This window comes from Notolabrus celidotus, chromosome 15 (assembly GCF_009762535.1).
Source record: "Notolabrus celidotus isolate fNotCel1 chromosome 15, fNotCel1.pri, whole genome shotgun sequence".
Classification (NCBI taxonomy): Eukaryota; Metazoa; Chordata; class Actinopteri; order Labriformes; family Labridae; genus Notolabrus; species Notolabrus celidotus.
This window is the reverse complement of record NC_048286.1, coordinates 20,983,132-21,007,869: the sequence shown is the minus strand read 5'-3', so window position 1 is coordinate 21,007,869 and position 24,738 is coordinate 20,983,132. Positions and strand designations below refer to the sequence as shown.

The 24,738-nt window shown below is 40.5% G+C and overlaps 1 protein-coding gene and 1 long non-coding RNA gene across 2 annotated transcripts in view; both read left to right on the top strand.

The window, feature by feature from the left end:
- The window catches only part of LOC117826181 (ephrin type-A receptor 4-A-like), a 31,614-nt gene extending 17,678 nt beyond the window's left edge, over positions 1-13,936 (top strand). Inside the window, 15 exon segments of the mRNA XM_034702071.1 lie at positions 209-736; positions 4,150-4,274; positions 4,424-4,583; positions 4,691-4,802; positions 5,533-5,591; positions 5,849-5,962; positions 6,052-6,237; positions 6,343-6,404; positions 8,023-8,178; positions 8,180-8,209; positions 8,211-8,234; positions 8,466-8,642; positions 11,262-11,449; positions 11,633-11,818; positions 12,867-13,936. Coding sequence (XP_034557962.1) covers positions 209-736; positions 4,150-4,274; positions 4,424-4,583; positions 4,691-4,802; positions 5,533-5,591; positions 5,849-5,962; positions 6,052-6,237; positions 6,343-6,404; positions 8,023-8,178; positions 8,180-8,209; positions 8,211-8,234; positions 8,466-8,642; positions 11,262-11,449; positions 11,633-11,818; positions 12,867-12,984 — 2,225 coding nt within the window. The 3' untranslated portion in view covers positions 12,985-13,936.
- Positions 13,937-17,817: 3,881 nt separating this feature from the next.
- Positions 17,818-24,555, top strand: LOC117827163. Its single transcript, XR_004634155.1, has 3 exons — positions 17,818-18,016; positions 23,394-23,555; positions 24,057-24,555. It is a non-coding gene; the product is annotated as an uncharacterized LOC117827163 (long non-coding RNA).
- The last annotated feature ends 183 nt before the right edge of the window (positions 24,556-24,738 follow it).

The following is a 24,738-nucleotide window of genomic DNA, read 5'->3' as shown; positions in this document are numbered from 1 at the left end:
AAGAAATACCACAGAAGAAAACATCCAACCCATCAAAAACTTCTCTGAACAGTATGGTTTTCAGTCAGATGCCAGATGTCTGCATTTCAAGCGTTGCCAGCATCTCACACAAACCTCCCCATACACCCTGTATACTTCCACTTCCCATATGTGCACTTTCCTGGTAAGTTTTCTTCATGCTCAAGTTTCTCCTTTTTTTCCTCCTCAGAGCCCCCGTCAGCCCCTCAGCAGCTCATCTCTGTGGTGAACGAGACGTCGGTGGTCCTGGACTGGGCCCCCCCTCGCCGTCTGGGAGGACGCAGTGACACCAGCTACAGTCTGGAGTGTCTCATCTGTCAAACAGGAAGCCACAGTCAGAGCAGTGGTAGAGCTCTCCCCAGGAATCGCAGCATCCTACAGCCCGAAGCTCAGCACGGAGGCCTTGGGATGCAGTCTGATCAGGGGATTGTGGGATCTGAAGTGCAGGCAGGTAGAGGGGTCTTCCAGAGCAGGCCGGAACCTGAAGATTACCCGAGACCCAGCTCAGGCTCCATCTCTCAGCTCTGCCTCCCCTGCGGCTCAGATGTGCTCTTTTCACCTGGTCAGGCGGGCCTGAAGAGCACTAAGGTGGTGGTGAGTGAGCTCCGGGCCCACACGCACTACACCTTCATCGTCCATGCTCGCAATGGGGTCTCCCAGGCCAGCGGTGCAGGGGCAACCCAGACTGTGTCTGTCACCGTAACAACCAACCAAGCTGGTAAGAAGGAAGAAGACATTTTCGAATGTGGTAAATTAATTTGTAGGAGTGTGGAGTGTTGCAGCAACACGAAACGTGTTTATGGATGTTGTCCGTAAGTGGGTCAGCACAAAGCAAACTGCTGTTCACTGCATGTGCGCCCCCGGGAGGCAAGGCCCCATGGGTAATGCTCTGTTGTGTGTGGAGGCATGATATGAGCAAGCTCTTTAAAAAGCTACACACTTGCACGCTAACACTAGTATCCATCTTAAACTCTGAAGGCAGCATTAGATAACAGCTACCGGTGATGTGTTTATTTTCACTGATGATGAGGAAAGAAGTTTTATTTTTTCCAAAATACTTTCCAAACATATTTTCAGTGCAGAAGAAACTCACCGAAGCAATATGTTTGTTTCTGAAAGAAAATTTTGTCACCAGTTCTTTTTGCAAAAATATAAATATTTCAAAATATTTTAAAACATTTGAGAAGGAAAATTTAAGTGCTTCAGATTTGAGTTCATACTACATTTTCATACATTTGCTATTAATTTTAGTATGCAATGTAAAGACAATCAATAAACACTACTTCTTGTAACATTAAAAGATATCCACAATTTAAAACTGACAAAGGATGCAATATATTTGGGTGTATTCGTTTGGTCTAGTGGTTAAATCTTTCCTCATGAGCAGAGCCTATGGTCCCTGAGGCAGGCAGCCTGCGGCCCTTTACCACATGTCATTCTCCCTCTCTCTTTCCCAGTTTCCTACCGTATCCACTGTCCTACCCTCTCAATAGAGGCTTTAGAAAAACATAAATGAACTAGACAAAAAAAACCCCAAAAAAAACGTGTGAATACAAAAGAATACATTACATTGTAAATGCATCATTTGCTCAATGCTACAATATTGTCAAATAGAAGAAAACATATTGACCAGTTTTAATAAAATCAAAGCAACAAACACTGCTCTTGCTGTTTTTCAAATAGAAACTCTTGCTCTTACTATCACTGTCAGAGTTGCCATAGTTATTACTCCGTCCTCCTACACCTAACAACAGCTGACTTAATTATAGGGCTGTTCTTAAGAGGATGTCAGAAAGCATTCTGGGAAATGTAAATCACTGACTTAAATACAAATAGACAGAGCAGGCTGTAGGGAAAGAAGTCAATTACAACACTACACAGCAGAGTTGTTGACATGAAGCAGCATTAGTCAATCTAATGGTGGGATTTTACTCATGTCAGTGCTGGACCTCTGAAGTGTTTGAAAAATCGCCCAGATTTTACGGCGTGTTTCATTTAAGTTGTGAAGGTGTCAGCTGGTGTGTGGCGCTCCTCACACATGCTCTCCATTAGTTTTTCAGCTGGTTCCTTTCTTTTTTATTTTTGTGCGCCCTGTAACATCTCAACTGTCGATGCTTTAAGCTTTAACGGTGGCATTTAAAGAACGGCATACCTTTTCAGCTCCAGGTGCCCCAGGGAAATAACTTAGCTCTTGTGTGCACAGCATGAGGGCTGTCTGGGATATGTCAGGTCCAACCTGCACAACCATATGGCCCCATATCATATGAACAGCCACAATGGAGGACAAACGCCATAAAGGGATGATAAAGGAGGGATATATGGAAGAAGAGTGAGGAGAATGAGGTGGGATCAGAGAGGGAGGAGATTTAGGTCAGATCTCAAGTGCACCGGATCACTGGGATTATTGACAAACAAGCAAAATAAGTACCTTTGAACTTTATGTAGGGCTTACGGACTAGTTGTATTGTGGATGTTGTAACAGGGTATGCAATATGTAATTCTACCAACTTTTAAACTGGCGGCCTACATTTGTCTTCAAAGTGATATGCTGTATATAAGTACTGATTTAACCCCACAGGCTAAAACTCTTCCTTTGCATATGGCATATCTTATTCAGTTCTCTGTCAAATATGAGGATTTTTATTGTAGTATGAAAATGCAAATTGAATAATTTCTCTGTGTCGGTACAGTAGAGGTGTAAAGGTACAGTATATGTATTCATACCAAATGGTGGTGGTGGTACGGCACTTTTAGTTTGGTGCAGATGCAGACCGAAACAGTTTGTCACAAAGTAGTAGTTCAAATCCAAGGTTCCCACACGGATGGGATAACAGGAGCACACACACAGCATGCATAGCCCAGTTTTGTAGGCAACTAAAACATTGTTTTCAGTGCAGGGACGTATTTACTTGACTTTTTTTTCTTTTGTAAGATCATTTTGACACATTTCATACATGCAGTTTTATGAAAACAAATATTGCTGTTGATTTGACATTTTACATGTTGGTGTTATGTTGTATTTGTCTCTGTTTCCTACAGTCATTTACAGGTTTTTATCACAACCAAACACATGCTTTTATTTCTTTATATGGGGTGTACTTTAGTGTTAAAAAAAACAGTCAGCTAAGCTAAGGTAAGCTTAGCCTAGCTTAGCTAAATCGAAACTGACAAAGCTAAGCTAAGCTAGGTAAAACTATACAAAAATTAAGCAAACCAAATTTTGCTTAGCTAAAGTAAGACATCCAAACGCTACTACTCTAAAGTTTATTAGCAAAGCAAAACAAAGGTTAGCTGAACTAAGTTTAGCCAAATCAAACCACACCTAACATTACTGAACGCAGCCAAACTTAATTTACTGTAATTAAAGCTTAACTGAACCAAGCTAGCCAGGCTGAATTAAGCTACACCAAACTGAATTTAAGGTAAATTAAACCATAGTTATCCAAGCTAGGCTAGGCTGAGACAGACCAAATGAAAACATGCTAAGCTAAGATACTCCAGGCAAAACTAAGCCAATCCAAACCAAGTGGATAGCTAAACTACCCCAAGCCAAACTCAACCTAACTAAAGTACACAAAACCGAAATAAACTAAGCTTATCATCCTTAAAGCTGCTGTTGGTAGTCACAGAGTAAACATCTGTTCAGAGAGCGGGACTTTGAATGTCAACACTATCCTTCCCAACCAGATTTCCTCTTAGCACCCAACACAGATCGACGTGTGCAGTCATGATAGTGCCGGACTCATAACCAATCGCAGGATGTAGTAGGGGCCACCCCTTAACCAATCAGGACAGAGGATTGGAGATTAGCTAAGATTGGTCTGTCATAACGGGAACGAGGGGAATAATAACATTGCTTGATACAAAGGCATTGGAAAACGCAGAGATTTCGTAATAGTCTCAAATTACTCCACTTACCGATGAGTACTGGTGGGTATTATGACCTTTTCTCCAAACCCAGCAGAAAAAAAGTAGTTTTTTACACCATTCCTACCAACGGCAGCTTTAAGCTTCACCAAAGCTCAACCAAACATAACTCAACTATTACAAACCATAATAAGATAAGATAAGCTTAACCAAGAGAAACGTATCCATAATTAACCATTTATCCCATCTTGTTCTCTCCCTCAGCTCCCTCACCAGTATCGTATGTCCAAGCCACGGAAGTCACCAGGCACAGTTTGTCGTTGTCATGGCAACAGCCAGATCGACCCAACGGGGTCATCCTGGAGTACGAGGTCAAGTTCTATGAAAAGGTGAGGCAGCCGCAGGTTAATGCAGCTCAGGCAGATGTCTGGGTTGTCGATATGCCGTCCTGCCGTTTGTGTTTCCCTGATGATGAACATGGATTTGCAGTCGGGCGCTGAAAGAGACCCCCCTCTCTGTTTTTGTCCCATCTAATCAGGACCAGAAAGAGCGCTCCTACCGCATAATGAGGACCTTCTCTCGGAGCGTTGATGTCGCGGGTCTTAACCCCCTCACTGTGTATGTGTTTCATGTGCGAGCTCGCACCGCAGCGGGGTACGGAGAGTTCAGCGCCCCGTTTGAGTTCTCCACTAATTCAGGTATCTTTACAGCAACAATCAGTTTCTTATGAGGATGAATTTAAGTTTGTTACTTGATGGAGTTTGTAACTTTGCTGATAATGACTTTTGTGTCCTTCCTCTGTTAGATCCCTTCCCTCTGATTGGAGAAGGAGTAAACTCAGCCTTCCTGCTGCTGTCTGTCAGCGGGGTTGGAATTTTACTGCTGATATCTGCAGCTGTTTTCATCATTAGCCGCAGGTACACACAAACACACAAACACACACTAATATAAGGATCCATACAGGCTGCATTCACACCTATATGCTTATGTTGGCTGGAGGTTTCCCATCAGTGAATCTCTGACGTCAATCAGTGCGCTGCCCCCTTCTTAACTACTGCTCAAAAATCCCACACACACAAACACACACACCTCTGCGCGGCTGAATAATGCGTGTGTGTTACCTGAAGCTTTTAAAGGGGATTAGAGTGGAGACAGTGATAATCCCTTTGTCCCTGACTTGTCATTACTGTCTTTTCAGCAGCGCAGCTTGGGTGTCACAGTCACAAGCACGCGCAAGTGCCCACGAAACCGCACACACATTCACAGACACACACCTGCTGGCCAACAAAGGTGTTTCTGACAGTTTCTTTGTTTAATGGAAAACACCTTTTATCTTTTGCTACCTGAGGTGTCGCCCCTCCTCCCTCGCTCTCCCTTAGATGCTTTCATCTGCTCGCTCTGTCTTTCCTGCAGCCTCTGTTCTCATTGTCATCACTTTCTATTGCAGCCAATCCTGAAAAAAAACCACATGAATACACTCTGCAACTGGAAATACAAAACAAAGTTAGAAACACACACATGCCCTTTTGTGTTTTCTTAACTGTAAAAATCTCAACTAAAACGAGACAAGTGAGAAGAAAAGGGTGCAGGAACTTCTGTTCTTCTTTTCACATGTGTCAAATGTTTGTCATTTTTTTGTGTTGTCAGGAGGAGCAAGTACAGCAAAACAAAGCAGGAGTCAGAGGAGGAGAAACATCTCAACCCAGGTACAAAATACGCATATACACACCTCCACACACATACAAACATACTGTAATGAAAAAGACAGATGGATGCTCTTTTTCCTCATCATCTCCTCAATCCACCTGCACACATCTTATGCACATACTGCCAAAGACATTTACATAACATATGCAGCCATTACACAACTCATCTTTCTCACCCTCCTCTGCATCCTTCTTTCTCCCCTCCTCCCTCGTTTCTTCTCCTCTCCTGCCTCCTCTCCTCTCCACCTCCATGGCAGGAGTCAAAATCTACGTGGACCCGTTCACCTACGAAGACCCAGATCAGGCCATCCACGAGTTTGCCAAAGAGATTGATGTTAGCAGTATTCACATTGAGAGGGTTATTGGCATGGGTAAGCTTGGCATTAGTACTTAAACACACACACGCACAGAAAACCCACACGTATGCTTATTTGGCGCTGACTCTGCTGTTTATGTGTAGGAGAGTTTGGGGAGGTGTGCAGCGGTCGGTTGCGTGTTCAGGGAAAGAGGGAGATCTATGTGGCCATCAAGAGTCTGAAGGCGGGTTACTCGGACAAACAGAGGCGGGACTTCCTTTCTGAGGCCTCCATCATGGGACAGTTTGACCATCCCAACATCATCAGGCTGGAAGGGGTCGTCACAAGATGTGAGGATCTTGAAGCTCAAAGCAAAAGTAGTATGTGGGATTGTGTGTGTTTTTTTTGTATGTGTTGTAATTCAGTGAAATAATTCTTAATTTTTACATCTGTAGGTAAGCCGTTGATGATCATCACAGAATACATGGAAAACGGGTCCCTGGATGCTTTTCTTAGGGTACATTTTTTGACTATTTTTGAGACCCTTTTGTATATTCAACAATGATATAAAGAAACAAACCATATTTCAAAAATCCATATAGACTACTGAAATGTCACTGTCATATCTACTTTTTAGAGATTGCTTCAAAAATGGCTTCATAGCTGATTCCAGCATTTACACAACTGTAAATATATACTTTTAAACTGGAAAACTAACAATTTCACTAATATGCATCAGTGTAAATATGCCATAATTAGAACAACAGTTTCATTCATCCATATCCTCAGGCAGGTACTTACATTAACCAGACAAGTGAAAGTATATCATTTTAGAAAAATGGTCTGTATTTGTAGAAGAACAGCAACAGCTCCAATAAAGCAAAAGAAAGAAAGAAGAAAGAAGAGAAAGAAAAAGAAAGAAGAAAGAAAAGAGAAGAAAGAAAGAAAGAAAGAAAGAAAAAAAGAAAGAAGAAGAAGAAAGAAAGAAAGAAAATTTGTTGGTTATAAGGGGGGTTACAGTTTTCAGGCACTGTTTCTTCTAAATCAGATAAAAATATACATCCTCAAACTACATGCACACAATGAAACACCGACTTTAGAGCATAGCTGGCTTATCCTAAAAAACAACCTGACTGAATATTAGTATATCCAGCTAACTATGAGAAGACATTATATCTCAAATGCTCAAATTAAACTTTGTAATCTTATTTCAAGTACAAGATGGTCTTAAACCTAGAGAAGTGCTGCTATAATACAACTCAAATTCAGGTGAATATATCTCAAATGAAGAAGTTGACATGAAATGTATTCGTGCAAAATCTTTTTTAAGTGAAAAATTCCTGGCTTATCTGAGACAGTAAGCTTTAAAATACTGGTAAAATATTGCTTAAAATAAGTTTTCCCTGCTAATTCTAAGATCACAGTTTTCTAAATATTGTGTATTATTTTAAGAAATATTTCCAAGCAAATTTTCACCTGTTCTATTGGCAGGTATTTTTTGCTTATTTCAAGGTAAAAGTACCTTGAAATAAGTTTTTGTTTCTTGTTTTTGGAGGGGCATTTTTTTTTACAGTGTACAGGACAGCCCACAGACAACACAGACAGAAACTCACAAACAGTTTCACATACAAAATTAACTTATTTATTATACTATAATGAATAAACCCACATGCAACAATCTGGTTAAAATGCAAGATCAGGGGGTAAAATAAATGATATGCATGAGTAAGGCTGGTTTGTTTTGAATGGTTTTTAAAGGTCAAGTAGTTGTCACAGTCTCCGCTATGAGCTTGTAGTTTATTCTAGGAATGTGAACCTCTAACAACACCATTTGACTAAATATAGTAACACTTAGCTAAATGACAGTCTGCCTAGTTTGTGCTCTGGTATTTATCATATTATTGTGTTTTTTTCTGGTTAATGGGAAGCAAGCTCATTGAAAACTTGGTGAGAAAATATCATTGTGTGACTGTACATTTCTTTTGCTCACTGTGAAGTGAGAGAAAGTCTTGCATGATGGAACTTTTCCTGATTAAATTAGATTTTTAGAATAAAGGTTTCAAGCGTGCTGAAACTGAAGCACATCACAGTCTTTGGCGTGCTTATTAACCTTCTCTGCAACTTCAATGTTTCAGAAACACGACGGCCAGTTCACAGTTATCCAGCTGGTGGGCATGCTGCGTGGCATCGCCTCAGGTATGAAGTACCTGTCAGACATGAGCTACGTTCACAGAGACCTGGCAGCTCGGAACATCCTGGTCAACAGCAACCTGGTGTGCAAGGTGTCGGAACTTTGGCCTGAGTCGAGTTCTGGAGGACGACCCCAGAAGCTGCTTACACCACACGGGTAAGAAAGGTTATATAATTCATAAATGCACTAATGTCAATACATACTGTTGTCCTCATTTCAGATCCATTAGTCACTAAAACCACATATTTGTAGACATTTTGTCCTCATAAATCAAAGAATAAATCTGCCAGTTAACCTTTGGGGGCAAGCTGCTCCTCCCTTCAGATAAGAATCAATAAATATGCTCCATTACTCACTGGACCAAACTGACTTTTCTTGCTGTTTTAGGAGCCCACTGGGACCTTATCTTTCACCTGGAGGGAAGATCCCATCAGATGGACAGCTCCAGAGGCAATATCCTACAGGAAGTTCACCACAGCCAGCGATGTGTGGAGCTATGGCATCGTCATGTGGGAGGTGGTCTCATACGGAGAGAGACCCTACTGGGACATGAACAACCAAGATGTGAGTCATTTTTATATCCTCTGAACTATGAGTTGTCTCACAGACAAAAGAGTCTGCTTCCTTATGAAACCCCTTTTCTATATCGAAGGGTAAATGTCACATTAAAATTCAGAATCATCGCCGTCTTTTGTTTATAATGACTTCAGAAATGTACGATTTTAAGGCAGAATATAGATTTCCCACAGACTAAGCTGTCTCAACTTCTATCTTGAGTAGTATTTGCATGAGTTACCAAAGCTGACAAAAGTGACCACAGATGGTTTGTAAAACAGTAACACCTTTGGTAGGTTCAGCACGTCAATGTTGAACCAGGAAGTAATTCTTCAAGATCTGATGAGTTCATGGTTCCAGTAATTACTTCATTCAGCTTCATTTTTCTTTCAAAATATGCCAGAAACTGTCAGGTTGAAGTGGTTTTTAAATCAATGTAATTATAACTAAAATGAGTGATAGATAAAAATATAATTACATTCAATCAGAGTTTGAATAGACTCACAGATAGCAATAATAGTTTGCTGTAAAAATATTGATGCCCTGTGAGAAGTCAAAACTAAACTTTTAACACCCACACAGCTCACAAATGTGACTTTAGTGAACCCCATTTAAACAGATGAATACATTAAAAGGCCACTTCTGTTTATACTTAAAGAACAGACTTCTGGAGCAAACAAACCGTCTCTGTGTGATGTTATGAATTCTGACCCAGTGACCTCTGCTCCATTTAAAAAAACATTGTTTTTTCTGTGAAGAGAGAACGATGCAAGCGAACTCTGCATCTCAAGGACATTTTTTCAAAGATGAATATTTAGACTTAATAGAATATGACCAGAAATTTCTGCCTCATGTTTCCCCTCAGCCAGCACACACGCAATACATTTAGAGAGGATTCAGTTGTTCTGAACAGTTTTGAGATCTGAAACGAAAATCCTATTTCAGAGCAAATTTGCAATCACTTTGCTATCAAAGCTTGTTAAGTGAGCAGGTCAAAGAGCCAGTCTGGCATATGGAAATTTCCTAACATGATTGATTCATCTGCAGCGCTGCTGAAGTCTAAGAAAACTTTCCTGATGAGCTGCTCCCACACACTTTATCCATCTTATTACTCTTTTTTTTCCTCTGAGTGAAATATCGCACACTGAGCTGCTCCACTGTTTTTTTTTAGCTTATTTGCTGGCACAGACTTATCGCACATCCACATTCAAACTCCAGCGTTTTTCAACTTCATTTCCAGTGTAACTCTTAGCTGAAACCCAATTAATATGAAATACTTGGGCAGGTTTGGAGTATGTATTATTTCATAAAAGCTGACTGATTTTTCCCGCTTATCAACACATCCAGCACTCTGCTGCAGCAGAGGCTGTGACAAACAATTCATGGAAGCAAGTAGGTTTTTTAAAACCTTATTGTTACTCAGACTCATAACTTTGATATCAACTGTGAATAACAGACATAATTTCAAGTATCAAACTTCTACACTGATTGAATATCTATGATTACAGTGCCAGCAAAAACTGCTAACAAGCTTATGCAGCACATTTTAATTGCACCATATTCCCAAAATGTACACAAATATAGACAGATTAATAAAACTAAGTAAAAAGTTAGAGCTGATATCCTTAAAATAGGAGGTGTCTTAAATGTTAATATTTAGGGTCAAAAGAAGACAATAAAGTAGCCTAGTCTCTTGAAAGAGGATATTTCTTGACAGTAAAAATGTCTCAGTGAGGGACCCACAACCTCTGATAAACAGCATTGTCCAAACGTTTTCATGTACAAAGGAATTATGGGAGCAGCTCTCAGCTACGAAAGAAAGTAAATGAATTACAGATGGTTGTGAGACAGCTCTGGCGAGATTTTTGAAAATAAAAGGGTTATAAATCAGTGGCAGGAGGAGTGGCTTTCTTCTTTTGAAGCTTAATCAGCAGTGGCATTTCAAAGTGGGCAGTTGGGCTGGCGGGGCACACTTAAATCATTTCCTGTACAACACCATAATGTAGCAAGATTTCTTTGCAAACATGCTGTGACAAGGAGTGTTACAGTTTAGCCTGCACTGTGTATTGTTATATGAAATATATAATCTTAACCTGAGGTCAACACCATTTTTAAATGACTCTATTTACACCGCAACTGTTTTTTTCTGACGTCATGCCCAAGGTGGACGGCTCAGACGCTTTGATAATGTTGTAGTGCTGTGTTCCTGATTGTTGGTCTTGTAGGTTTAGGAATTTTAAAAGTTGTTATCATGCTCTGTATTAAATAGACTTATACCAGGTTTCTATCTTACTAATACCAAGCTGTTCTAAATACTTGATTCTAATTGGTCAAAATCACATAACAACGGTGGACCAGTGTTTTCTAAGTTTAGACTAAAAATGAGACACATTAAAATGAACTATTTCATGTTCATCATTCATGATTTTAAATGTCCAATAACTTCTATATCCCAAAAAATTCACCAGTTCATGTTACGGTATTTAGCGGCACTGCAATAAAGCTGCAATAAAGTACATTTCTCATTTCACTGAAACATTTTGACCTTGATTAAGGTTTCTGAATCTCTTGCCGTTGTATTTTGCCTTTATTAAATATATAAACGCTCCACCTCTGCCCTTCCTGTAGGTGATTAAAGCAATAGAAGAGGGCTACCGCCTGCCTGCTCCCATGGACTGTCCTGTGGTCCTGCACCAGTTAATGTTAGACTGCTGGGAAAGAGAGCGAGCAGAGAGACCCACCTTCAGCCAGATCCTCAACATGCTGGATAAACTCATCCGTAACCCTGGGACTCTGCGCCGCACAGGAGGGGACAGGTACACCCTGCAAATGTAATTTTGGACATAAATAATGTGAGACAAATACATATCTGCGTTATACAGTCAGACAAATGCATTCATACACCCACACCTACAGGCCTGTACCCAAGGCTCAGTGGTTCTCATTGTTTTTCAATCACCAATCTGCTCACTCTCCCTTTTTGTTCTTCTTTTGTTCAGACCCACAGCCACCATATTGGAGTCCAGTTTGGGATCAGAGGTGTGCGTGTCAGTCGTACCTGAGGTGTGTGTGCCACAGTGGTCGATGTGTGTGTGGCTGCAGTCCATCGGGTTGGAGAGGTACAGAGACACTCTGGCAGCAGCAGGATACACCAGCCTCGACAGCCTCCTGACTCTCACACACCAGTAAGTGCAAATTCATGTGAAAATGGAGGGAAAGGAGAGTCACTTTGGCTGTTATTCATTAAATCTCATTGTGCTAAAATGTGAGCCGCACAGACAGTCAGTCTCATCTCTAATTTGACTCAACAAGACGATGAAAAGCTGACACAGATGAAAATAAATCCCTCTCCTCCTGTATCTCCAAATTAACATTGACTTTGGCGGCTTTTTGTGGTTTTACTGGAGTAAAAACTTTTCAGAGATAGAAGAGAAACAGATATGCTTCTTGGTGCTTTTGTTGTACCTTGCGCTCTAAATGATTCAGTAAGGTTGAACCAACTTTTTTTGTTAAAATGTAAGTGCCATCCAAGCAAATCTAAAAGAAAAAAGCAGGGCTTGGAAGACAAACTCCTCTTCTTCATGTGCATACCTCCTTGTATGTAAAGCACTGTGTGCGGACATGGAGGCTTTAAATGCATTGCAATGATCTAGTTAGCAAACTGACACATAAAGTGTTTTTCAAGTGCTTGTTCTTTGTAATTAAACAAAAATGTTGGTGTACCATGATCGCCCTCTTTACTGAGTTATATGAGCATTAGTCTTTTAATTAAAGGATACCTCCAGTCTTGTAATTACATCTTTTTATCTTTATGCATAATCAACCATGTTACTGACTGATGTGGTAAACAATTTTGTTGCTATCCAAAGTTGAGTGAAAACACTTGAAAGTATCAAACCAACAAAAAATAAAGACTATAAAACTATGTCAGTAGTTAGTTTTTGTGGCATTTCTCTATTTTGTGTTGTAATAGCTCTGACGATAGAGGCCCAAGGCACAAATGCACAAAGTAAATCAGGCTTTAAGTACACTGACAACATGATAGTGTGGGTGGTTTTTAATTGTAGACAGGGTTGGCTATTTAACATGAGGATGGTGTTTTTGTGAAGTGACTAAACCAAAAAAACTGCTGCATCATCTACATCCCTAGATATTTGGTGTCCCCGATTGAGTCTTAAAAACAAGGAAAACTTTTCATGTGGTTAAAAAAACTCTATGTCTCTGCACCCACAGGGAGATGGACAGACTTGGAATAATCACGCCGTCACACCAGGACATACTTATTGCCAGTGTGCAGCAGGAAATGTTGTCTCAGATGCAGCACATGCAACACACAATGGTTCCAGTCTGAGCGGCAGAATGGATACAAACCTGTTTTTGGGAAGAATTTCATTTACCTCATCCATGCACTTTAGAGGGACTTTTTCAAGGAGTGGAGCGAAGTCGTAATACCGAGTGAAAAAAAGGAGAGAGAGAGAGAGAGAGGGAGAGAGAAAGAGAGAGACAGAGAGAGAGAGAAAAGCAGCACTTTTGTGAACTTCCATCCTGTGGAGTTTTCTAAAATCCATGATCTGGACGTGGCTACAGAAGGTATTAAGCTACTGCGAGCTTAGACTGAAGCCTCATCCTCTTATCCACTTCTCTTTTCCATTATTTTATTCTCTGGTTTTGTGAAGGCTGACATGTAAGGCTGTGCATAAGCAGAATGGCTTCCAACATTTTCTTTTTGCTGCTTTGGGCTTGACTTGAATAAAATGTGTTTGCTTGTATGTATGTATGTTTGTGTGTTTGTATGTGTGTGTGTGTGTGTGTGTGTGTGTGTGTGTGTGTGTGTGTGTGTGTGTGTGTGTGTGTGTGTGAGTGTGGTGTATGTTGCGTGACTGCACAGAACCTGGAATCTTCCCTGTCAGGACTTCAACTATCTTTGAATATTTTGGATATGCAAAGTAAAAAGAGAGAGAGTGAGAGGGAGGAGCTGGACAGAATGTATCATTAAGAGCTCTTGACCTGATTCTTACTAACACTGTATGATATGCTTGTGTTGTTTTTTTAAACTGTTCTGTTTTTATTTTTGAATTGTATGACTTTTGTTGAATTAGAATGAATTTGTTGAATTATTTTGAGTAGATTGTCATCCGTCTGTGTCAAATGTATATGTCTCTTGTTTAATGCTAAACTTAGCTACATGAAGCATTTTGTTTATTTATGGCCTTTTTTATCTAGTTTGTACATTGTGAAATAGAAACATTGAGGAAATATTGTAATGACTGCCGTATTGCATTGCAATAAATCCCCAAACCATCCATTCATGTAGGTTTTCATCATGTTCAAGCACAGCTTTTGCATTACAATGTGATTAATGTACAGTATATAATGTAATGTAGAGAGAGCGTGCACTGAGGCCTCAAGCACTTTATGTTTTTCCATTCTGAACTTGAAAGTTGAGAGTCAGTCAGAAGTGCCATCCAAAACAACAGTAGAAGAAGACTGAGCTGAAATCCTGCTGGTTTAGCCACACACACAGTGTTGGGTTTGTGTGTGAAAGAGAGGACAGACAGAGAAGAAAGAGTGGTGGAGAAAAACAAAGAAGAAAGAGAGCTTGAATTAAAAGGAGAGAAAATTAATACTGGGCTGTCACCATGAGCGTCTGTGTGGCATCATGTTTTTTCATCGGCTAAATTGGGCTGAGTTAGGGTGCAAACTTGTCGAATCAGCAAACATCTGTCTTCTTCTACACTACCGAAACCGAGCACACACACAGAAACACACACACATACACTAACACTCAAACACACACAGACACTCAAACACCAGGGAGTTGATTGGAGGAACCCTCTGATACATAAAAGACGAAAAAATATGATTTGAATTCTGGCAAAAATGTCAATGTTTTTCCAGCTTAATGAGAGCTGCCTACATACACACTAACACAATCACACACACATCAAGTGAACACACACATACACATAGCACCCTCTGCCTCACTACCAAAACATCTAAATCACACACAGCAAACAAGATACTTATGGTGGTTAATGAGGCAGATGCCTCAGAGTAAGACGCGGAGATAGGAAGAGAGACAGAGGGAGAGTCGGCTCGGCTCGCGGCGATGAAACAGGCGGCTTCTGTCAAATAATGACACACTGACAACACATTTAGCAGGTAGCCTTTGTAATGATGCATCACACTGAGCTCTACTCGCAGAGTGAGACAATGGCATCTGTTTCTCTTCCACAATAACTGTATGCAAACGGTAGAGGAACTCACTGGGAGCCATCGCAGACCACAGAGAATCGTGGATGTATTGGTATAATCTCAGTACTAATTGAAGGGACGATTGCAATTGCAGAAATGTTGGTGAACTTTTGACCTTTCATCAAGCCATTATGTTAGTTTGTCAAATTCTTCTCATTCTGAGCAAATATCTCAGAAATTAAAATATTCCTTTCATTCTCAGCTTATCTCAGCTAATTAAAATGATTGACAACATGGCAGCTCCCTGAAAGTGAAGCCAAGAGATTTAGAGCTCCCCCTACTGACTGGCCATGGTATAGTTCTTAAAGTTTGCCAGTCATGTTTATAGATAGGACATGAGTGAAAGTATAAAAGCAAACTACTTGACAAATTAATTTCTTTACATGTCAAAACAAGGGGGAAGTTACAGGGGCTGTCTTAGCTTGAGTCAAGAAATAAGTTAAAAAGCCTTTAATTTTTCAGGACATCACATTTAAAAGTATCAATCAGGAAAGAAATGCCAACCAGTTTCGACCCTCTTCATCAGAGTGGTGAAACAATAGAAACAGGTGAGGTTCATCACATGGCCAGGAGGCTGACAAATACATCAGCATATTGAGATAAATATATATATAGAGAGAGAGAAGGCTAGAAAATAAACTACACAGTAGCACCTGGCTTCTACTTGGAGTTTACCACATTACTTCCCTGAACACACGATAACTTTGTTTCTTAATTTTTCTACATGTCGATTTACGATTTACATGCCCTGTAATATTCTTTTTTCAGGACAACTTGGTATTAATTAAAATCTAGTATTTATTGCTAAAAACTTGGCATAAAAACACGATTTAACTTTCCATAATTTAAGCGTGAAACTCACACAAATATGTTCTGCTTTAGACTGTTCCTACCTGAGGGATCTCTGTTGTATTATCAGGAAGTTAAAGGTGTGTTCAGGTCACAAGAGGGGCCAGGACATCAATACCGCAGTTCTCTACTGTGCAGACTCAAGGTCCAAATGTACAAGATGTCAGCTTCTGTTGCAGGTGTATTTTGGCTTCACTTTTTTAAAGTTGGAGTAGGTAGAGAATCATTGTCCATCTTTATAGAGGGTCAATGGTTTGAAGTGCTAATTTGCAAATCATAGCAAGCTAACACTAAATTAAGATGGTGAACATTATCATTATAACTACTTGCCAGACATTATTGTGTCAACAGTTGGACGTTAGCATTTAGCTTGAAGCTCTGCGGGGCTTCACAGGGCTGGTAGCATGGCTGCACAAAAAAAGAATTACTTCAAGTTCATATATGAGGGCTAACATGCATTTTGATGTTGTTGTTGTTGTTGTTGTTGTTGTTGTTGTTGTTGTTGTTGTCTTTAAATGCAAAACTAGAGAGGGACATTTCAATTATGTTTTTGAGGGTCAACATATTTCAAAACCTATTAGCCAGTGTTTGGCAATAGCTCACGTGAGCCTTCATCCACTTCCTGGTATAAAATGACCATTTGATTGTGTTGCATGAAACGATGATGTGGGACTTTCCAGGCAAACTAGGACCTCTTAAAGCTTCCACGACCCTTTTCTGCCCTCTCCATATTACAGTTTCTCTTGGTGGTTTATACAAGCACCTAAAATACATCACCTATGCGGCACACTACATGATGCTTGTGTTTTATTTGTGGGTGAAACTTGATGATTACTTGTTTGTTTTTGAAAGAAACTAACGTTAAACTACTTGCAAAAACAGTGATGGTTGAACAAGAAAAATCTAAGACGACAATATCAATGAGGGCCTTGCTCCAATCTTCACCATACAGATGTCAACAAGGCAATTAGGTGAGTACCTGCACCTACTGATTTCCACTGAAAGCAATTGCTGTTGGAAAGTATGGTGCACTCAATTAGGGTTGTGTTTACCATGTTCACAAGAAGAGGCCATAGGAAACCCCCCCTTATGGCAATTACAAAATTGTAAGTTACTTTTTTTTTTCATTAGATAACTGATAATGTTAGCATCCAACAAATTCTGAGCTAACCCTACTTAAGAACTTTTACCAACACTACCAACATTGTGGAACGCACTCTCCCTGTAAATACTCGTTCAGCTGTCTCTGTTGTCACTTTTAAAAAACTCTTAAAGACACATTTATTTAAACAGGCCTTCGACTCACCTTGTACATACTAATGTTTTAATTATGCTATTGTCTGTTTCTTTTAATGTTTTATGATTTCATTTTAATTTGAATATTTTTCCTGTGAAGCACTTTGTGATTTTATTCTATGAAAGGTGCTATACTAAATAAAATGTACTTACTTACTTACTTAGGTACATTTAATGATAGGTTTGTAGACAGTGACAGGATCGTACCACTTTGAATGATTGCGTCTGTCATGCTGCTTTGACACATACCAAGAGTTACAAAAAAGTATTTTCCGTTTGTATTCACGGCCACAGATCACAGCCCGTAGGTGTTCCAAACTATGACAAAGGGGATTGATCACAGGGATAAAAGGACTCCGTTTAAAGCTGAACCCACATGGACTGATGGTAGAGTGAGCAGTAGTCATTTTAACCCTAAAAGACACTCTTGTTATATTGAGGAGGGCAGATCAAATTGAATCTTTCTGTCTCTGTATCTCAGTGGGGGGCGTTTGTGGGTTTTTGTCCCCAGATTAGGGCGGGTATAGAGCTGGCTAATCCTGCCTGCTTTTCCATGTGGGAGTGGCAGCAGGGTGTCTTTGCTGCGCGGCCAGCCGTAATCTAATGGGTGTGAGATTGGGGCTTTACACACAGGCATGCTCACTCACACACAGCCGGAGACACACAACACAAAGTCTAGATTTGTTTCAGGATTAAAGGCATCACCTCAATGACTGACATAATGCCACAGGCATTCCCACGGTAACCCTGATGAGGTTTTCTGTTTGTGTATGAAAGGCAGTGTGTATGGCTGCATTTCTAGATGCTGCTGATGGGAAATATATTGAGGAAAGAAGCAGAATGAGCACTGAAAATTGGAGGAGGCACACACTCACTACAAGAAGCAGCTGCCCAAGTTGGCAGGCCATGTCCCTCTCATTATGCTGGTCAGTCACTCGTGTCCTGGATCCCTCTCCCCTGCTGCTGCTGCTGCTGCTGGACAGGTACCATCTGACACACATTAGCCCGCTATTAATGACTTCTGCTGCAGCCATTATCACACACATAGGGAAAAAAACATCCCGAGGGTGCCATTTTTGCAGGGACACGCATTATATATCCCAAACTATCCAATTTTTTCCAAAGCTCTGCAAGCAAAGCAATGTTTTTTTTTGTAAAACCAAAGTTGGTTTAGAGTTCCTAATATCTGCAGTCCATGTTGTCCCTGAGATGCTCTCAGAGTGACTCTTCAGGAATGTGGGGTGTGGCTAGTGGACCTCCCACATCAGATTCATTGTTTACACATAACCCCTCAGGGAATACCACCATGATTAACATTAATCAGACAAATCTATGCACAAACATTGCAAATACCAACTCAGAATCTCCAATATCAACAGCAAGTGTTCCAGTGTCGTCCTCACAATCTTCTTCAGTGTTTGACTACCTGTCTGTTCAGGTTTAGGGTTTTGTAATGTGTAAACCACAATATTGAAAACAAAGGTCATGGGAAGCTTAGATTTGTCTTGCATCACTTTGCATCACTTTCTGCCTCTTTTTCAAATCATCCTGCAAACCCATGATAAAAGAGACGATATTGGGGAGTCAAGCTCTTGTTCTTCTCTGCCATGAAAGTCTGTGAAGGCCTGATCCCTCATGTCAATGTGATAATTTACTTAAAGCTCCTGTAAGGGTTTTTAAGCTAGTTATGAACTAGACTCTAGGGATGCCTCTACAGGACCTAAAAAAAACCATATAAGACCAAAATGACAAGACTGGCTATTTCTAGAGAGTCATTTTTACTGCTGCTGCGGGGTAGGTGTCAGGGGAAGTAACAACACCTGAAGTGGCCATTTTTGAACATTTTCCATGCCAAAGATTGACAGTGAGTGATATGTTTAACTGTCACTAGGAAGCAGGCGGAGATTTTTTTGTTGAAGAACTTTACTTACGCATTAAGAGACACAATCACCTAAAACCAAGTGGCAACCTCCGGTCTCAAACTATGCAGCCCATGCGGAAGTGTTATAAACTGCTGTTCATCTGGAATTCGCTTGAGGCTGGCTGCCGAAAAACCGGAAACCACACAGACACCAATTCAAAAAAGACGATCTTTGCAGCATTAATAAACATGTTTACAGCCTGGTTCAAAAAACGACTTGGCTCTACGTAGCTAATTTCTCTATCGGCACACAATGTTCGAGGGGTCAATTCACCGGACAGTTCAGAAAATATTAAGATTACTAGTTTTTGCCCAAATAAGGACATGACTGACTTGACTCCTGGACAGGAACACATAACTGTTGGCTAGGAGGCTCAAACTCTGCATCTCTACGTTACACTATGCCTGGTTGAGTTTCGCATTTCCAATATGGCTGCCGCCGTCGATTGGCTTCAAAACAGCGCTCAGGAACAGATGGGTGACGTCACGGATACTACGTCCATATTTTATACAGTCTATGCCTAAAACATAGGAGGTCCAGCTCTGTCAACAGGGGTCACACAAACTATGAATGCCTGACAGGTTCTGACACATACACTTTGTACATTAAACAATCAATCTGGTCAATTAAAGCCTGGAGGGATATTTTACTTGTATTTATTTTTTTTGCCTTTCCCCATTGTGGATGGGACTGCTGAAGAGAGACAGGACATGGAGGGGCCAGAGTACGGATACACTGCACCAAATGATGATAGATTAGTGGTCGAGCCAGCGATGAGTGCGTCAAGACTTGAGATGCATTGGTCGCCTCCCAAAACTTGAGAAAATGATGCTTGGTATGATGTGTTTGTTAAGATGACAACATTGAATGTGGCTGCCCTCGCTGTTCATCACCAGAACTATTATTTGGTCTAACAAGATATTAGCTTCTTATTAATGCACGCCTAAAAGGCTAGGCATAAGTTGTGTCTGAGCTGTAGCACAGCTGCTGACCACTACACAGAGCTGTAGCTCTGCTTGATGATGATTGCCGCTCACAGACATAGACTGTAAAAATAATGGACATAGTATCCGTGACGTCACCCATCTGTTCCTGAGCGCTGTTTTGAAGCCAATCGACAGAGGCAGCAATATTGGAAATGCAGGCAGAGTCAACCAGGCAGAGTGTGACGTAAAGCTACGTAGAGCCAAGCTGTTTTTTGAACCAGGCTGTAAACATGTTTATTAATGCTGCAAAGATCGTCTTTTTTGAATTGGTGTGTATGTGGTTTCCGGCGTTTCTGCAGCCAGCCTCAAGCGGGTTCTCGATGTAATGCAGTTTATAACACTTCCGCATGGGCTTCATAGTTTGAGACCGGAGGTTGCCGCTTGGTCACAGATGGCAGATGGCGGCATGGTTTGATATATTTAGTTTTAGAAATTGGAGATAAAGTTGTATGAAGGCTGTCTCGCTAACTCAACCGCAGAAATACATAACAAACAGTCCTGTGAATGTTGACCTACAAGGAGGACCTCAGGCTGCTAGCTTTGTTCATGTCAGCCACACACTCACTCTTGTTTACCGGCAGACACTGTGATCCTGTGTCCAGCCGTGTTAAATAAATAGTAGTCAGTTTTGACTGTTATTCTGAGTTTTCAGTCTTTAGACTAGTTGGTTAGTAGGAGTTTAACTTTGCATGTAAATGACTAGCTAATGAGTCACTTTGAAACATCCCGATTAGAAATTGTTTGTGCTTTTGCTAGCTTTTTATGCAACTTTTAAAAAAACAAGATTTATTTTTATTTATTTTCCATTTTTGTTTTCTGTCGTGGGATTGAATCGTACTTGTCCCGAGTCTGTAAATACTTCATTTTTACATATTTAATGACTTTCGTCGGTAACTGTGATGCACTGCTCACTGATTCAACCATGTTTGCTGCAGTAGAGGAGAGATTAGACCCGAGAATCTCTGTTAATATGTTTGTGAATGTGTGGAGAATCTTGTGAATGAAGCAGAGCACAACTCCTGTCCAAGTATCGGCATCACGTGACCACTGGAGCGTGACTTCATTGGTCGGCGGTTGGGTTCGATGTGAGACGATCAATTGCTTTCCCCCTCGGTAATTCAGCAGTGTACTTTGAATTTTTAACGCTGAATTTGGACTTTGAATTTTAGACGTTGAAAATGAGCACTTATATTTTTCATACATTGAATTATTTTGGCTTGAATTTTTATACATTGATTTTTTTTGCATTTAATTTTTATACATTGAATTTTTTTCCATTGAATTTTTTTAATTAAATTTTTGACTCTGAATTTGTGAAAAATTGAAAAATAAAAGTGAAAAATATTGTTGAAAATTTGAAGACTTAAACTCAATGACAAAACATTCAGATACATCATTTCTGTGCAAAAAAATGTCAGTGCTAGGAATTCACAGGCTTAAAAAATTCAAAATCTGATGAGACTGATTTACTTCCATAAAATAAGAGCAACATTATAGATCAACATTATAAGGCAGGTGCAGACCCTGATACATTCATGAAGATAATAAACTAAACCTCGATTACTCCTCTATAAGGACCTGAATTAGACATATACAGACCAGGCAGGGAGGACATAAACAAAAGCAGGCACAAGCAAGATGGAATTATCTCCACTGAAGCCTCAGGGAAATAGGTAAGATGTGGTGAATGAGGGTTGATTGTTAGATTATGTCCAAACAGAGGGTCACTATCGGGGAATATCATTGACTCAGACACTGTGTGGCACAAGCAGGAATACCATTACTGCTGTTTGGACTGAAACTCAACCCTTTCTCACTGTGTATGCATGCATGTGCCTCTGTGTGTTCAGTGCACTCATCCATGTCATCCAATTTCAATATTTAGGCGAACCTCTGTCACTCTGCAAGCCCCAAGGTTTGATAAACCTCTGGAAAAGCACCAGGCTGCATTTATTTTCCATTCCAGCATAAAGAGCGTCAGGTCAGTGAAAGCCCCATGAGCAAGTGAGAGACAGATTGCAAAGAGATGGGTGGAAGGGGAGAAGACGTTATAACACAGGCAGGGAAAGTTTTTGTCCTTCATCAGCCCTCCATCCCTCTATCCCTCCATCTCATTAAGGATGGATAGATGATCAATAGGAGAGGAGCAGTAGAAGGGGATTAGGATTAGAAATCGATGGCTTTGTTTTCTTCAGCCTACCAAAGATAAACACTGCCTTAAGACACTGACGGCACAACCCAGAGACTTTCATGGCTTTTCATTTGAATGTGAAAGGGCAGCTCGTTCCCTCTGTGTGGACTGACAGGCATCTGTTTGTAGATTCTCACACTGATTCAAAAGGAGACACTTTGATCACCCCTGTACGAGACTGAGAGAATGAGGATGGGCTCTGTTTAGACTAACAATCATCTGCTCTGAAAACACGCAGACTGAGTTGTCCTTTTCAGATGTTTTAGTTTGTCCAAAGCAAGCGGCAAACACAGGTCTAAAAATATGAGTCCAATGCGGAAGTGCTTTACAGCAGAAATAAACATGTTTACAGCCTGGTACAAAAGACGAGTGTAGTCTGGATAGCTCATTTCTCGATCGGCACACACTGTGAGGGGCAATTTCGAAGATATTGAGATTACGAGTCTTCCCATGAGAGGCACAGCTGACTTGACTGACAGGCGGGAACACTGTAGCTGTTGGCTAGGAGGCTCAAAGCCTGCCTCTTTACGTCACAAACGCTCGACAGCAGCAATATGTCTCCCACCGAAGATTGGCCTCAAAACAGCGCTTCAGAAACAGATGGGTGACGTCACGGATACTACGCCCATATTTTATACAGTCTGTGGTCCAAAGCAATGCAAGGAAGAATCACAGCATGCTGTTATTTAGTACAACAGCCCTCGCTGTAATGACATGTTAAGGTGCTTTTCTACTGCAGGAACTTTCCCCAGGAACGAGGGACCTTTTGAGAAACTCTGCAAGTTTTGACAGCAGGAACCAGGGTCTAAATTTAGTTCTTTAGTTTCTTTACTTCTTTTTTCCTCCATACTTCACTGGCCTGATTTGCATTATATCCACTTGACTTCAGGCCTTGGTGGAAACGCAGACAACAATGGGCTACAGGAACCATTTAGCTCCAGGAAGAGTAGTTTGTGAATGTTAGTATGTTTTTATTTATTGTGTAACCAGTAGAATAAAGAGTCAGTTGACAGTTGTGATTAAGACATGCCAGCCTCATCAGTGAAGATAAAGATGTGAGTTGTATCGTTAATTAACAATACTTAGAATAATGAAGCAGAGTCACACATAGTTAGAAGTTCCAGTACTGTTATACCCTATATCAGCCCTCATGGGATTTCTCTTGTCCAATCAGATTACTTGTTTGAAACTTCCTGTTATATAACTTTTGAAATGTTAACACCATGCAAAGGAAATGCATTTTCTGTATCACTGTTCACAGGTCAACTGCTGGTTCAAACCAAGTCACCGTTTGAAAACTCTCTGAGAATAGCTTGAGAAGGCTGATGAAGAGCAAGTATCATAATCCGCCCGCTGCTAAGAGAAGAGAAGTGATGCTCCTAAAACCTGAGTGGGTTGTGAGGAGTGAGGCAAGGCATTCTGGGTAGGTGAGGCTTCACCTCCCACACAGGGATTGAAAAACATACCCCCTGCTTTGATCTCTGTCAGCTCTTTCTCTTTCTCCCTTTCTCTTCTTTTCACGTGCAAGACACACATGCGCGCATACACACACACACACACACACACACACACACACACACACACACACACACACACACACACACACACACACACACACATGCACACAGGACCTGTTTGTTGTGGCTTTCGCCCCTCTGTCCTTTGAAGGAACAAAGGCATTTGTTTATGTTTCCCGAAGATGAAAGCTCAGCTTTGCAAAAGCTCGTTTCACCCAGGTTCAGATGCTGATCAGTTTTCTTTAAGTTAGTTACTTAAATCTTTTTTTTTATGGTGAAATGTATGAGTCTGTTTCTTTTGGCCTTTTGTATTAAATTTTTTTTTTTTATAAAATTGCGATGTTTGGTGCCTTTTCTGTGGAATTTTATGATAATCATGACCATTCTGTTTGTGTTTAACGTCACAGGTCTCTGATGCTATCCCAGAATGCACCTGGCAGAAGGCAGGGGACGTAAATGAAACAAATGGAAATATGAAAATAATGTCTACTATAGGGATCATTTCAAATGATCAGGAAACTTAATTTCCAAAGAGAATAAGAGTACCAGAGAATTTCCCTTTAATGCTTTTAACATCTCTTGTGTAAAGACAGAAAACAACAATATAACAGACCATATCACAGTTTTTTTTTCTTTCTCAGCCCGTCTGTGCCTTCCAGCCCAACTTCCATCTGTATCACATGAACATGTTGATCCTTCAGAGAATACATTTAAATTCTGAGCAATCCCGACAATCATTAGGGCCCTGTGGCTCTTTAGGGCTCATGCACCAAGTGGTGAAAGGACCAAACTGTAGATATTCATTGTTACATAAACAGAGGTCATGCAGCGGTTGGGCTCTACTGTAAACTGCTTTACAAATATCAACAAAAAGAACTGTGAATAAAGCCTGTTTCCTCTATTTCATCAGCTTTACCAGAACTGGTCAGTTGGCAATCAACATAACCATATTCCTGCAGTGTTGCTACTTTTCATGCATCTACATGCTACCACAGCATAGATGTTATCTATAAATAAAGTAGTAGAAGACGAAATAGGAAACAAGAAACAAAGAAATTGTGTTTTTTTGTGTAAGCTAGCATAAGCAAT